At 35.8% G+C, this 15,821-nt stretch overlaps 1 protein-coding gene across 20 annotated transcripts in view; it reads right to left on the reverse strand.

The window, feature by feature from the left end:
* syne2b (spectrin repeat containing, nuclear envelope 2b) overlaps window positions 1-15,821 on the reverse strand; it is a 195,197-nt gene that overhangs the window by 140,219 nt on the left and 39,157 nt on the right. For all 20 annotated transcript variants that reach the window (XM_068213093.1, XM_073920199.1, XM_068213088.1 and 17 more), the window contains 13 exons: window positions 14,357-14,450; window positions 14,098-14,180; window positions 13,869-13,992; window positions 12,198-12,343; window positions 11,785-11,935; window positions 9,182-9,777; window positions 7,970-8,134; window positions 6,634-6,784; window positions 5,014-5,172; window positions 4,770-4,937; window positions 3,525-3,626; window positions 3,230-3,433; window positions 1,257-1,464 (listed from right to left, as the gene is read on the reverse strand). In XM_068213093.1, coding sequence (XP_068069194.1) covers window positions 1,257-1,464; window positions 3,230-3,433; window positions 3,525-3,626; window positions 4,770-4,937; window positions 5,014-5,172; window positions 6,634-6,784; window positions 7,970-8,134; window positions 9,182-9,777; window positions 11,785-11,935; window positions 12,198-12,343; window positions 13,869-13,992; window positions 14,098-14,180; window positions 14,357-14,450 — 2,351 coding nt within the window. The remainder of the gene's footprint in view (window positions 1-1,256; window positions 1,465-3,229; window positions 3,434-3,524; window positions 3,627-4,769; window positions 4,938-5,013; window positions 5,173-6,633; window positions 6,785-7,969; window positions 8,135-9,181; window positions 9,778-11,784; window positions 11,936-12,197; window positions 12,344-13,868; window positions 13,993-14,097; window positions 14,181-14,356; window positions 14,451-15,821) is intronic.

Consider the following 15,821-nt stretch of genomic DNA (forward strand, 5'->3'; position numbering starts at 1 on the left):
AAGTAAAAAAATATAGATTGTTGTGTCTTCAGAAATAAGAAATTTAATTTTCCTTAAAACAAGTAGAAAGTGTAACACCAAAGTAATAACACCAAATCTTGTTTTCAGTTTGAAATAAGATGTTTACTCGCTCCATTGGCAGATAATTTTGCATGTTTAAAGGTAACTTAAAGGAATAGTCCACACAAAAATAAAATTTACTCACCTTCATGTGGTTCCAAACTTTTATGAGTTTCTTTCTTCTGTTAAACACAAAAGAAGATATTTTGAAGAAATGATGAAAACCGGTAACCATTGACTCCCATAGTAGGAAAAACAAATATTATGAAAGTCAATAGTTACTGGTTTGCAACCGATTTCTAAATTTGTTCGTTTATGTTTAACAAAAGCAAGAAACTCTTAAACGTTTGAAACAATGTTTCCAAACTTCCTCTTTTTACTTACTATTTCTAAAAACAAAACTGGGTTTTTTCAACCCAGACTCATTCTGATAATGTACCGCTATATACATTTCTGGAGAGCAACAAATATGTCCAAGGAGGTACATTTTTTTTTGAGATCTCAAATTTCTCTTGCGAGTCCTGATAGCGCCTGCTGTTAACATGTAAATCCACCAGAGGCCGCTGTCGACTGACTGGCTGACTAACTGAATGGCTGATGGATCCCTTCCATTCCCTTAACCCAATCAATAGTGTTTTCTAAAGCACCGATTGACCAGCTCCCACCCACTTCCCTAAACCCAACTGACATTTTTAAAAAGCAATCCAGAAAAAAAGCCAGCGCCTGATTTTTACCACCTTTTCAGGTTTTACCACATTCTCACCATGTTATTTACTTGCTTATTTTATTTTATTTGGCTTTTGTTTTTAATCTTACCTGCTTTCTGGAACTGTTCTTCACCAAACTCAAACCCTGTCGTCATGTTCAACTCCTTTCTGCGTCTCAAGTCCACCGACTTACAGTACATGGCGAGTTACTGATCAAACGGGTAACAGCAGGAAAGCCGTCCACATGGAGGTAAGTAGTCAGCTGGTAAGCACGAAAAGGAACGACATCATACAGCCCGGTAGCGTTCGTTTTAAAGACGAAACACAGCCATACGCACTTCTAGCTACACAATTCACGACCTCCAGAAATATATATAGGGCTACGTTTTCAGAATGAGCCTGTGTAGATTATTTTATTAAGGAATTATTAGATATTTATACTAAAAACAAGATTTTTTTGCAGGGAAACAAAAAATGAGGTTTTCAGACCTTTAATAGTCTGAAGGAAGCTTTTCTCCCCTTGTTCCTTTTTCTGGCGAATCGTCTCCCGTGTTTCAGCAATGCTGTCTTTGAGACGCTTGCTCTGATTGGTCAGCTCCTCCAAGACCTGCGGTCCAGTAATGCTAGACATGAGATTGATTTCCTTCAGCAGAGATTCAGTCTGCTCCTCCTGGTCCAGAAGCTGCTCACACAAGTCCTACAAAGGGATAGATAGTCGTGTTTACATAGATCCTTTTAAAATCAAATTGCATATAGTAGCTATGATTGGAGAGTGTAGGAGAGTGGAGGAAATATGCTTTTTCAGGAAATTTGTGTGAATGCAAGGGTAAACTTTTTAAAAGACTTTTAACTCATTAATGGTTGATCCTCTAATATCAGCACTTCCTATTCTCATTCTATTCTATCTACAACTTTTTCCTTTGTTCATTTTATTTTTTTTAATCCTACTGTACATATTGTTGCTCTTTTGTTGTATTGTTCTATTTTTCTTATTTAAACCTGAATCTTTATATGAAATCTGCTAAATGATTTGAATGATGAAATTTGACCCTGGAAATCAAAACCTTTTTATTGAGATTTTTACATCTTCTGAAAGCTAAATAAGCTTTTTATAAGCTTTTAGGAGTGGACATTATTTGGCTAAGATACAACTATTCGAATATCTGGAATCTGAGGGTGCAAAGAAATCTAAATATTAGGAAAATAATGTTTTTAGCTGTCGAAATGAAGTGCTTACAGTAGCAATGCATTTATTAATCAAAAATTAAGTTTTTAAAAAATATTGACTATACAGTACTAAATATAATAATGTCATGGGATATAAACATATAATATCATGGGAGATTATCTTTGTTTAATATTCTAAGGATTTTTGGCGCAAAAGAAAAGTATTATTTTGACCCCTGCAATATATTTGTGGTTTTCCGGCAAAAATATACTTGTGCAACATATAGTAAGGCCCAATCCCAATTCTATTTTTGTACCCCTACCACTTCCCCTTCCCCCTCCCCTTGGCCCTTACAACCGAGGGTTAAGGGGAAGGGCTTCAAAATTTACCCCTAAGAATTGGGACAGCACTATAGCACCTGCACACGTCATCATATGTCCTCGCAATCTCTCACTTCATAAGAGATCAGATGATGGCGACTGCTGTAGTGATTCCAGTTGTTTTATTTTTTTGTATTTATCTTCAGGAAATCACTGAAGGCATATATTATGTTATCATAACGATCTAATGTGGCAAAAGGATCGTAACTGTACTATGCCTTTACACAGTGGCCATATTCATTAATGTAAACACACCAAAAACAACATTAACATTATAGCAGACACTGTAAAACAGCCCATTGACAGCCACTAGACTTTTCTGACATGGTATTCCAGTGTCATAGTGTGTTAGAATGTTGTGGGACTGCTATACAGAAGTTATTATTAGGGATTATAGATCGCAAATAGATCAAAATTTTGCGTTTTTTATTTTAGCGTTTTTTTAAAAAGCATAATGATAAAAAACGAAGGCTATGAATATATTAAAACGTGTTTGTTTGTTGTAAAAAATTTTAATAATGACAAAAAATACTAATTTGTGGATCTCCTTACTTCCAGGTGCAGATGTGGCTGGTGTATTCTGGGAAATTTTTCTTACCGCTTGGTTTCGAGTGTGGTCCTGAAAAATCTTCATTTGAAGGGGTATTCAACCCTTTCCCTTAGCCCTACCCCTTCAAGCTAAAAAGAAATGGGACACCACTACTCCTTCACAGGCACGCGCAAAACAATGGGTAGGGGTAAGGGGAAGGGCTAAGGGGTAGAATTGGGATTGGGCCTAAGTCTGGTTTTGTTGTCAAAAAATGCTTTTAATGACTCTGCAAGTTTAATTAACCAATCAAAACATGAAAAGCATGTCTTCAATAGGAAGAGGGAAATATTATAAATATTACGCAGGTCTCTTAATCAAACAATACCTGTAAATGGGTCTCCAGCTCTAAGCGATCCTCTGAACTGAACATGTTTACAGAGGAGCGTATATTCTCCACAGACGATTGATAGGATTCAATCTTTTCAATCAGATGAGCTTTAACTTTGACGAGCTCCTGGAACACGTCAGTGCAGTCGGTAAATAGTTCCTTCACCTGCTCCATTTTTTTCCTCAGGTTTGTTTCCATTACCTATGTAAGACAGTGTGTGTTTGTGGGTACAATTTAGGAATAGTTAAGAATTACAATTAACTTAATAAACAGAAGTAAGCTGCAGGTTCACCTGTAACTCAAGGGGAGATTCCTTGCTCTGCAGCAGTTCCTGGATCTCCAGTAACTTTCTGTGGAAGTGCTCAAGATTGTCCTCCTGGGACTGAATCTCATTCTAATGAACACATAAAAAAACATGAAATCAATCAATCAGTCTTTAAAGGAACACTCCACATTTCTTAACAAATGGCTCATTTTACAAGACTCCTAACAGTTAACTTGAATTATTTTTGAAACCATTCTGTCTATTTCTTGGCGGGGACACTATTAGCTTAGAAAAATTCATTGAATCGGATTTGACCATTAGCATTTCATTCAAAGAAAAACAAATCTATTGAAAGTTTGAGGCCTTTGTAGTTACAGTGCATAGTGTAAAAAGACAGATGGAAACCAAAGTTTCTATTTTCTAGGTCAATATTACTATGAACTTTACTGTTATTCTGGCCTAATAGTCAAGAAAATGCCTGTACCAGGTGGAATAATTTTACAAAGCTCATTACGCAAAATAGATTTTCTTGACTATTGAGCCCGAATGGGAGTATATTTCCTAATAATATAGACACAGATATAACGTAAATGACTTTTCATTTTCTTCCATTGGAAATTTATTTAAACCTTTTTTAGAATAAAATGCTAACGATAAAATTCAATTCAATGAGTTATGCTAAGCTGAATGGTTTTTAAAATGGTTTAAGTCAACTGTTTAAATCTAGGAGACTTTTTAAAAAAAAGGTGTTTATTTTGAGTGTTTTTACAGCTCCTGCCTGTAATTTTTGTGAATTTACTGTTTTTGAAAAGACAAAAAATGGAACACAGACTTCAAATTATTTGTGATCAAAATTACTAAACCATCATATTTTCATTAGAATTATTTACACTTTCACATTTATGCAAAAAAGTTTAAAAATTTAAATAAGTAAAACAAATAAAAAAAAATGGATTTATGATTTAGAATAATAACAAAATAACAACAACAACAACAACAACAACAACAACAACAATAATAATAATAATAATAATAATAATAACAACAATAATAATAATAATAATAATGATAAATGGGGCACTTTCAGATTATATTTAAAGAATACTTTTGTTAATGATGTATTACTTTTTTTGATGGAAACAAATCTTGTCACTTTTTAAAAATATTTATCCCCAGGAGTTATAAAACATAATCCTGAACAGTAAAACAAATTCTTTATAAGCCTGAGAACATTTTGTATACATTTTAACCAGACAATTTGGAAAAGCACACCTTCATGCTGAGAACTTCCTCCTCACTGCTGAAGGGATGAGACTCTGAGAAGATGATGAGTTTAGTAGAAGCCCAGCTCTCCACTTCTCCACCCAGAACCAGCTGCTTCTCCCACAACTCCAGACCCACACGCAGATTATCCAGATAGCCGTCAGTCTTCTCCGACACCTGCCAAAACGACACGGCTTTACCAATTGAACAAAAGAAGTATGATAAATGTAAGCAGCAGTTTTCAAATCCTCACATCCAGCCATGAATCCACCAAAGCATCTGCCTCGGTCTCAAATGGAGTTTCTGAGCAATCAGGAATTTTCTTCAGCTGAGACTGCAACTGCCTGCACACAGATCTGAACTCCTCCATTTTTGGTCCAAGGCCATTGAGATCCTCTTTTATGCCAACAACCTAAAAAATAAAATCATTAATATATATATATATATATATATATATATATATATATATATATATATATATATATATATATATATATATATATAAACTCTAATAGAAATATGTTATATGGGGTTCTACAGGTTTTATCAATTCAACTTTAAGACTTTTTAAGACCATTTTAAGACCATAATAAATGAATACATTTATACATACTTACATAAGGTTAAACGCTAAAAATGCTATTTAATAAGTCAAAACCTTTAAAGAAAAATGTAAAAACAAATGTTATTGTAAGAAAGATAATTAAACCATATTAATAAGTAAATAAAGTTAATAAATAAACTTTAAATAAATTTTAATAAATAAAAACTTTCCTTTAAACTTTTATTAAAATATATCGTCAGTGATTGAAAGGGCATCCGCTGCATGAAACATGGGCAGGATTAGTTGGTGGTTCATTCTGCTGTGGGGACCCCTGATTAATAAAGGGACTAAGCCGAAAAGAAAATGAAGGAATGATTTATGCCCATATATAATCACGTGCACTGAAATGCAGGGTTTCACACAATTCATTCATATTGTTGCAACACTAAACAATTAAATTAACTTAATTATTAAACAGCAAGTAAAAACAAGCAGCAAAAGTAATGTTTTTGAGTGTATATACATTCATTCATTTTCTTGTCGACTTAGTCCCTTTATTAATCCAGGGTCGCCACAGCGGAATGAACCGCCAACTTATCCAGCAAGTTTTTACGCAGCGGATGCCCTTCCAGCCGCAACCCATCTCTGGGAAACATCCACACACACATTCACACACACACTCATACACTATGGACAATTTAGCCTACCCAATTCACCTGTACCGTATGTCTTTTGACTGTGGGGGAAACCGGAGCACACGGGGGAAACCCACGCGAAGGCAGGGAGAACATGCAAACTCCACACAGAAACACCAACTGAGCCAAGCTTCGAACCAGCGACCTTCTTGCTGTGAGGCGACAGCACTACGTACTGTGCCACTGCCACGCCCAGTGTATATACAATTAAAGCTAATATATTTGACCATATATGTGCATATTTTTAGGTACAATGGTCTTAAAAATATATATTTATTTGCATATTTCTGTGTCAGATGTCTATGTGGGTATTGCAGATGATAACAAGCATCTAAAAAGCACTACAGAAATGAATGCAGCTGTTTAGTCAGAACAATGGAGAAAGAAACCTTGTTCAGACTAATAAAAGATCTGTCTATACATGTAGATGTTGAAAACTCAAGTTTAGTGCTAATGAAAAGTTTAATTATAGTATGAACTTTAAAAATAAAACCATCAACAATTCTGAGTTCAAAAAGTGAGCACTGACTGACCCCTGGTGGTGAAAAAAAAAACTTCTGTGAAAGATACTTGATGGTGTGTCCCCATAAGAAATGAATACATTAGCATTTATTTGTGATTAGTGTTGGCATACTTTAGCTAGGAGGCGTTGCAGGTTGTCTTTGCCCATGTATGATGCCTGCTCGCTGCTTGTTTGCTCTGCCCTCTGGAGTGTGTTGGTCAGGTAAGTGCGGCAGTTCTGAAACTTCTTCAGCAGTTCCATGAGAACAGTGCATTGTTCTAATCTGTGAAATACACAAAAACATGCACATATCAGTTTACAAACTCTGAGGTTCTGCCCATCACAGTAAGTTCCTTTGTACAAACGAAGAACCAGTTAGTGCACCCAAAAATGACAACACAGACACTTAAAACCTTCACATATCTTCAAAACATGAATTGATATAATTTTCAATAAAGTTTTTATCCACTGAAGGTTCATTACAATAAAACGTTTGAAGTTTTTCACCTTTTGGTGCTTTTTATTGTACCATATTTAATATGATCTATGTACGTTACGTATGTGCTTTAATCAATGTTTATGGATGAATAAAAAAAATTATAAAATGTGTTCAGCATATATCCATCATTTAACCTATAGTGACTTTTCTTTTTACAACTATTTTTAAATAGCAAAGTTTTTTCGTATAAATTTTCATTGGTTTCCTTCTCTCAGGTTTCGTTTATAATTTGAATTTAGTTGCATTTCAAAGATCAAAAAAAAAAAAAAATCAGTTCAGAACAACATGATAGCAGAAATACATTATGACTGTAGGGATGGATTTTACTCAGAATTAAAATGTGCCCTGTAATAAATCCAAAACAACTCTAGAATCTGGAGAAAAGAGCCCAGCATATATTTTGACACACTCTTGCCCTCTTCCCTAAACTTTCCTTCCCCTCTGGTATTGATAAATCCTCAGGTGTGACTAGTAAGGAGGTTTTGTTCATTATCTTTTAGCGGTTTCAAAATTAATAGTTTAATAATAATCATAAACGGTTATTTTTTTACTGACATAATTTATCTCATATGCGCTTTGTCGCTGGGGCGTGAAACTCTGAGAGGCGTCTGGTCCCTAATGACCATACAATTAAGAATATCGGACCCAAATATCAAAATCTAAATTGTATCAAAACTAAAAATATGATCAGCTAAAAAACATAAATGGCAAATTTAGAATAATCAAAATTGGAGTCAGATTAAATTCTGCGTAAAGTCAGAAGTGAAACTGGTCAATAAATTTTAATGAAGTAAAAAAACTTCTTCCAGAAGCTTCTTCCACGACACTGGATTCTATCATTGGGCTGGTGGGTGAAAGCTTACATGACTGAAAAAATGATGATTAATTGAAAATTTTGGTTGAACTAAAAGGCTTTAAAGCTAATTCAGTTCATTTACTTTTGTGGAGACCTCAGCATATAGTACCGACCTGTCAGATACAGCTCTCTCAGTCTCTTCCCAAAGAAAGTCCAGCTCTTCTTCTGCTGGATCAGGGTTCTCGTTCTCTGACAGTTCAGACACAGCCACTTTTATGCTTTCGTATTCAGGACGAAGACAGTTCAGCTGCAATTCCAGATCAGACAGTGCTCGTATCCTGAACACAAATGCAAACACACTCTTTAATGCTCATTTCATGCCATTTTTAATCTTAATTTTAAAAGTGCAGGTTCAGGCCCTCACAAAGTACACTTTGATTGATATGAATGGTAATTTTGTTTTCATAATAAGTACATGACTTTCTACCCAGCAATAATGTCTAAAAGGTATACAAACATTGTTGTCTTCACTAAAACACAGCTAAATTTGAATTGTTAGTGAAAATCTTTTACACTTCCAACAGTCTCAAAATAGGCTGATCACCGAATAAACAGGAATGAAGGACCACACACATTTGATGTCTGTCTAATCGGAGTATTTGATGACTATTCTATTTTTAGACTATTGCTAGATGTCTATTAAAATTTTACTGACAGCCCCAATTTAGCCTTGTGTTAGTCAAAATGTCTACAGTTTGTTTCAACATCTATTAGATATCTTTTTAAAAAAATAATTAATTGGCAGTAATTACCATTGTTAAGCTATTTTTGCTAGACAGAATACCACTTTGAGTACTCAAATGTCTAAAATGAAAATGAAATGAATAAATTGTAAGAAAAGTATAAAAATTACGATACAAAAGTCAAGACAAAAAATAAAGCTCAAATGGGACTAGGAAAAACAGGATGGCTGGTAGCTTTATCTTATTAAAAAAGATATTGTAAATTGAACATATTGAATTACATATTAAATTGCATTTAATTTAATTACATAACTTCATATCAACATTTATCAAGCTCAAGTGAAGACATTATTTTGGTAAATGAAAGTGGCTTTAAGATGGACACACAAAGAACATATTTTATTCTACAGTTTTTTTGATTGGCTACATTTTACTTAGATGGTCTCCTTAGATGTTCTGCTAACTATAAGTAACTTTACAACAACGTAAACCCAACTGTCATTAGTAGAATATTAGAAGAATCAATTTTTTGTCTCTAGTTAAAAGTAGACTCAAAACTTCCACTTGTCCACAAAAAACACAAATAAACTACATATATTCATTTTACAACATAAAATTAATGTAAGAAAGAACCAGGGATACCTGTGCTGCACAGCTGGCATGGTGGGATCCTTCAGACCCTGTTTTTCTGCTGCCCCCTGCACCTTCCTCAGCTCAGTCTGCATGGTCTTCCTCCTCAGACCAAGTCCCTGATTCTGCTGTTCCTTCTGGATTTCATTCTGTCGAATCATTAAGCGATCATCTGCCTCTTCCACCTTGTGAACCAGGACACCCACCATGTCCAGACAGCAGACAGGGCTCCCGTCCTGGGTCACCTCCAGCTGTGCTCCACCCAATAACTGGTCCAGCTGTGGTGCTTTATCCTTAAGGCTGCTGACTCCTTTTCTGATGAGTGCCAGCTTGGACCTGCTGTCCTGCAGCACCATGGAATCATTGCTTGGGGCGCTGAGCACAGAAGTGACGTCAAGCTCCACTGTGCGAAGGGACATGAGGAAGCGGTCGAGGGCACGGGCAGCGGCGTCACTCTTGCGCACCTGTTGTCTGAGACGATCCAGGCTGGATCTGTGGTTCAGAACCACCTGGGTCAGAGGAGAACGGTCCCGCAGCTCTAGGTGACTGGGCTCGGAGTCAAATCGAGACAGCCGATCCATCTCTGTCTGGATACTTTCATCTAAGTCCTGCAAATGAGAGAGAGAGAAAAGTATATTTTTAGATAAAAAAATATGTGATTGAGGAGGAGAGCCAAGTTTAACATGATGTGAAAATACCTTTTTATTACTGAATTATTTATTTTATTAAATCATCTTTACTTAGAAATTGCACAAAGTACTGCTGATTGAAATGAACTGCAAATAGTCATAAACTATATACTGTAAATCTATGATGAGAAATGATTCACAAATGTTGATAAAAGGGTGTCAGCTGAACTAAACCATATAAGTAGACAATAAATTAATTACTTAAGTTACTTTTGGGTTAGTAATCAGTTACTTTTTAGTTATTTTTCATCTGGGTTCGCCTTGTTTGTTTAAAATAACAAACTTTATATTATATAAAGACCTAAAAAATTCAAAAGTAAAGCTTTTACACCAAACGTTGGCTGCTACTATATCAATTTCATGTGTTGGTTAGAACAAAAACTCCTTTTAATATGGAAACTATTTCTTATATCGTACTGTATGTCGTTGCTTTTAGTTAGAACACAACTTAAATCAGCCATAAGGCTCGATTGTTAGGCGCTCATGTTAGCCTTCAGTTTGGCAACCTGCGCTTGCTTTTGTTTTGATCAAGAATGCAATACCTAGTTCAACCACTGGGTGTCAACTATCATACTGCAATTTTAAGGGTACTGAAGGATATTAAATATATTTTAGTGCAAGTGAGATGAGTAAATACATGTTCACATTTTAGTTTCACCTTTACACATTGTAAATAACACATCAGTCAATAAATGAAAAAATAAATGATCTGGAATTCAGCTAAATGTAAATCAGATATTTGCTTAAAATTGCAAAAGGAAGATGTTTCTATTTTCAATCATTTCATTGGTCTTTTATATGACAAAACAAGTTAACTATTGAGAGGTAAACAGTAATATATTGTCCAATATTAATCCCATCCCCTAACTCGGGGGTGTCAAACTCAATTCCATGGATGGCGAAGCCCTGCACAGTTTAGTTCCAACCCTGCTCCAACACACTTACCTGAAGGTTTCAAACAAGCGTGAAAGACCCAATTAGTTTGATCAGGTGTGTTTAATTAGGGTTGGAACTAAACTGTGCAGAGCTGCGGCCCTTTTGGAACTGAGTTTGACAACTGTGCCCTAACTCCTCATTCATTAACTCAACTAACATAACAAGAAAATAAAGTTATGAACACATAAACACCAAATGAAGTGCATTAGATGTTTCTTTACAAGTTACTTGGAAAATTAATCTAAATACCTAAGTTACGTAACTTGTAATGTTACTTCCAACACAGTGCACTAATATTTTTGCACATTTTAAATAATTAATTATATTATTGTGTTAAATTAATAACATGGCTACACGGTGACTTAGTGGTTAGCACTGTTGCCTCACAGCAAGAAGGTCGATGGTTCGAGCCCCGGCTGGGTCAGTTAATGTTTCTGTATGGAGTTTGCATGTTCTCCCTGTTTCTGAGTGGGTCTCCTCCGGGTGCTCCAATTTCCCTCACAGTCCATAGATATGCGGCATAAAAGAATTAAATAAACTAAATTGGTTGTAGTGTATGTGTGAATGCAAGAGTGTGTGGGTGTTTCCCAGTACTGGGTTGCGGCTGGAAGGCTATCCGATGCGTAAAACATATGCTGGATAAGTTAGCAGTTCATTCCACTGAGGCGACCTCTAATTAATAAAGGGACTTAGCCGAAGGAAAATGAATGAATGAATGAAACTGATAACCCTTTCTGCTTTAAAAATTCTTTATATAGTAATTATAATTACTTTTATGTTATGTTATGTTATGTTATGTTATGTTATGTTATGTTATGTTATGTTTTGTTATGTTATGTTATGTTAGATAATATTATGTTAGATTATATTATTATAGCTAATAAAACAAACAACATTAACTAAATAGGACTCAGTGAAAGTTATAACATTTATTTATGGAATTATCTAATTTAATTATCCAATCTTCTAAAATTATAAATAGTTTCTCACCTTCACATCTCTCAAAATTGCAGGATTAGCTAGTGTATATCCCTTGATGTCTTTGGGCTCTTTGATGAACTTGTCAAGTTTTTCAGAAATTTCTGAAATCTTCAGCGTAATGGAGTCCATGAGCTCAAGAGCTGCTCCCAGCGAATCCACCCTGGCAGAGTGCATAGACGTTTAACAAACAACACAAGACACACACACACAGGCAGTCTGGCTACAGGATATTTTCAGTGGAACTGCTTGATTTGAACAGATCACATGCTTCTTAGGGTGGCACTGGGTGAAAGACCAACAGCAGCTAATGTGTTTCTATCTACAGTAAATACACTTATTTCAGCCCAGTAACACATAAAAACATACTGTACCACTTCAGATGTTTGATTTATGAGTGTTGTTTTCATGATGCAAACACAAACCTGCCCTGTAACTGTGACTTCTGCTCTCTCCACCGGACGGTGAGCTCCATGCGGTCCTGCTCAACTGCTCGCTCATTGTACTGAACACACTGCATACACATCGTTTCATACTCTTTCCACAGAGATTCGGTCTCGTCCCACAGAGACTAAACCAAAGATTAAAAAAAGAGCAGAGGACTGTCATGCTCAGTACTGAAATTCCTGTTGCTAAAACAGTAGAGCTTGTTGCTAATAACACCAAGGTCATGAGTTTGATTCCCAAAGAAACGCATGAGTTGTCAAATTGTATAACTCAAAGGGAGCCCCTCTAAAATATACAGTAAGTGTTTGCTGAATGCATAAATGTAAGAAAAAGTCATGCGTCTTTAAGATGTTACAGTAGTGCTTGTTGAAAGTGTGTTCAAGCGGAAAGGTAAAGAGGCTGTTTAAAAAATGAAATCAAGCATGCATCTGATTTAATTCAGCAGAATGTACTCAAAATACAAGATATCTGATCACATTAGAAAATAGTTAAACAACAGGAACAAATTCAGTCATTTAAAATTGCATAATAATGTCAGTAACACTTTATAAAAATGGTCCATTAGGTAATGTTAATTAACAAACAATTAGTAATTAATTTATTATCAACTCAGGCTCATTCTGATTACGTACCACTATATACATTTCTGGAGAGTGCCAAATATGTCCCAGGAGCTACGATTTTTTGACGTTTTTGTTTTCGCAAATTCACCAGAGGGTGCTCTGTATGCTTTTTTAGGTCTTAAATTTCTTTTGCGAGTACCATTCGCACTTGCTGTTCTAGCGTAAATCCACCAGCGGCCACTATCGACTACTGACTGACTGATTGAATGACTGACTGACTGATCGACCAACCGTACCCCCCACCCTCCTCCTTCCCTAAGCCCAACTGATAGTATTTTCAAAAGCACCGATTGATCAGTGTCCCCCCACTTCCCTAAACCCAACCGAAAGTGTTTTCAAAAGCAATCTAGAAAAAGAAAAATCTTCGCGTCAGCTTGATTTTTACCACGTTTTCAGATTTTACCATGTACTCAATCTGTCATTTACTTGTTGTTTTTGTTTTTTTGGCTTTTGATTTTGTTTTAACATGCTTTCTGGAACCGTTCTTCACTAGACTTGAACCCTGTCATTGCGGTCAATACCGCACTTCATCTGAAACCCTCCGACGTACACAGCACACAACTGGACAAATTCACTGGTAATAGCGGTAAAGCCATCCTCATGGAGGTAAGCGGTCAGCTAGTAATCCCGAAAGGAACAGCATCACATCGCCTGTAGCATTCCTTTTAAAGACGAAATGCTGCCATACGTACCTCTGGCTACATAATTTGCGATCTCTAGGAACGTTCATAGGGCTATGTTTTCAGAATTAGCCTATGTTGTTTATTATGGGATTTATTCATCTGTATTCTCTGTTAATTCTGAATATCTGTATTCATCATGATATTTAAGTTAAATAACGTTAGTTCATGTTAACTCGGAGTGCATTAATTAATGTTAACAAGCATAACATTGGAATTTAATGATGCATTAGTTACTGTTAGTAAGATTGTTCATACTAAATGTTAGTAAATAAAGTAACTAACATTCACTAATGGACCATTATTCTAAAGTATTATTCTGAAATGACTAACTTAAAACTATTACCTTTAATTCTCTCAGTCGTTTCTGCAGGTCTGTAGGAGTGACTGATTCTGAGGGATGATCTCCCAGCATGCATTGTTCATTTCTATTTAGCTGACCCTGTAATGCGAATCTGGAGCTACGGTACCTGAGTGGTGCAAGGAAAAAAGAGGTAGACCATAAGATCCACACACAAAATTAAATCGTACTGAATATAGTAACATATAAAGCTGTTTTCTTTTTAAATCCATACCTGTCCTCTTCTGTACTCGTTTGTTTCACTATCTCTCTCTTCTCCACAGTTCTCGGTCGCTGGGGGCTAACTGGTATAACACCCTAAAACAACATCACAAGTGCTCAACATCTTTCATTCAGTCCTAGTAAAACAGTCAGTTCACTGCATGCTTATCTACAGTAGATACAATAACAAAAGGTAACTTTTCTGTTTGTAAATTTAATAGGTTCTAAAATACATAATATACAGGTGATATAAAATATTCATAAAGTTTTACCTCAGGGATATTAACCTCTTTGGGCTTCTCAACAGGTGGTGGGATTGTCGGTGCTTTCTGAGTTTGTGGCTCTTTTGCTTGCTCAGTTTGTGAACTATTGGTTAATAAAAAGAAACATTTAAAGGTTAGTTTACCGAAAAAGGAGAACGCACTAACTATTAACTCATCATTAAGTGGTTCAAAGCCATTATGAGTTTCTTTATTCTATTGATCTTGAAACAATATATTTTGATGAAAGCTAAAAAACTGTAACCATTGCCGTCCATAGTAGGAAGAGCAAATACCATGGAAGTCAGCGGTTCCAGGTTTCTAGCTTTCTTTAAATTGTCATCTTTTGTGACTTGCGAGACACACTCTGTCCATTTACATCAGACTATTTATCAACACTCCATGCTTTTTGAAAACATTTGGGATTTCTCAAGCGTTTACAAACCACCTGTAAGTGACACTTTCTCCTCATTTTAATTACTTGTCATAGCATTTATATAATGCTACTCTCTGTTGATTAAAGTGCTTCGTTTATCCTCGTTTGTAAGTCACTTTCAATAAAAGAGTCTGTTAAATGAATAAATGTACAGTCTCCGGACACTTTATTAGGTACACCTTACTAGTACCGGTTTCGACCCCCTTTTGCTATAGAACTGCCTTAATCCTTCATGGCATAGATTCAAAAAGGTACTGGCAGGGTAGCATTACGCAGTTGCTGCAGATTTGTCAGCTGCGCATCCATGATGCGAATCTCCCATTCCACCACATCCCAAAAATGCTCTATTGGATAGAGATCTGGTGACTGTGGAGGCCATTTGAGGATAGTAAACTCATTGTCATGTTAAAGAAACCAGTCTGAGATGATTCGCGTTTTATAACATGGCGCATTATCTTGCTAGAGATCAGAAGATGGGTACACTGTGGTCATAAAGGGATGGACATGGTCAGCCACAAAACTCAGGTAGGCTGTGGCATTGACACGATACTCAATTGGTACTAATGGGCCCAACCATCACCACCATCACCAGCCTGAACCATTGATACAAGGTAAGATGGATCGATGCTTTCATGTTGTTTATGGCAAATTCTGAAAATTCTAGTAGATTAGCAGTTTCTGAAATACTTCAGACCAGCCCGTCTAGTACCCAAAACCATGCCGCTTAAGTTCAAAGTCACGTAAATCCCCTTTGTTCCCCATTCTGATGCTCGGTTTGAACTGCAGCAGATCTTTTTGACAATGTCTACATGCCTAAATACATTTTGTTGCTGCCATGGGATTGGTTGATTAGAAATTTGCATTAACGAGCAGTTAGACAGGTGTACCTAATAAAGTGGCCGGTGAGTGTAAATGTAATGTACATGTTGTGTTTATCAAAAAATAAAAAAATAAAATGATAAAGTTTTAAAACAAGTAAAGGGTGAGTTAAACGATGACAGAATTTCCATTTTGAGTAAACTAAAGTCTAGTAAGGTTGTA

This window comes from Danio rerio, chromosome 13, assembly GCF_049306965.1.
Source record: "Danio rerio strain Tuebingen ecotype United States chromosome 13, GRCz12tu, whole genome shotgun sequence".
NCBI classification, from domain to species: Eukaryota; Metazoa; Chordata; class Actinopteri; order Cypriniformes; family Danionidae; genus Danio; species Danio rerio.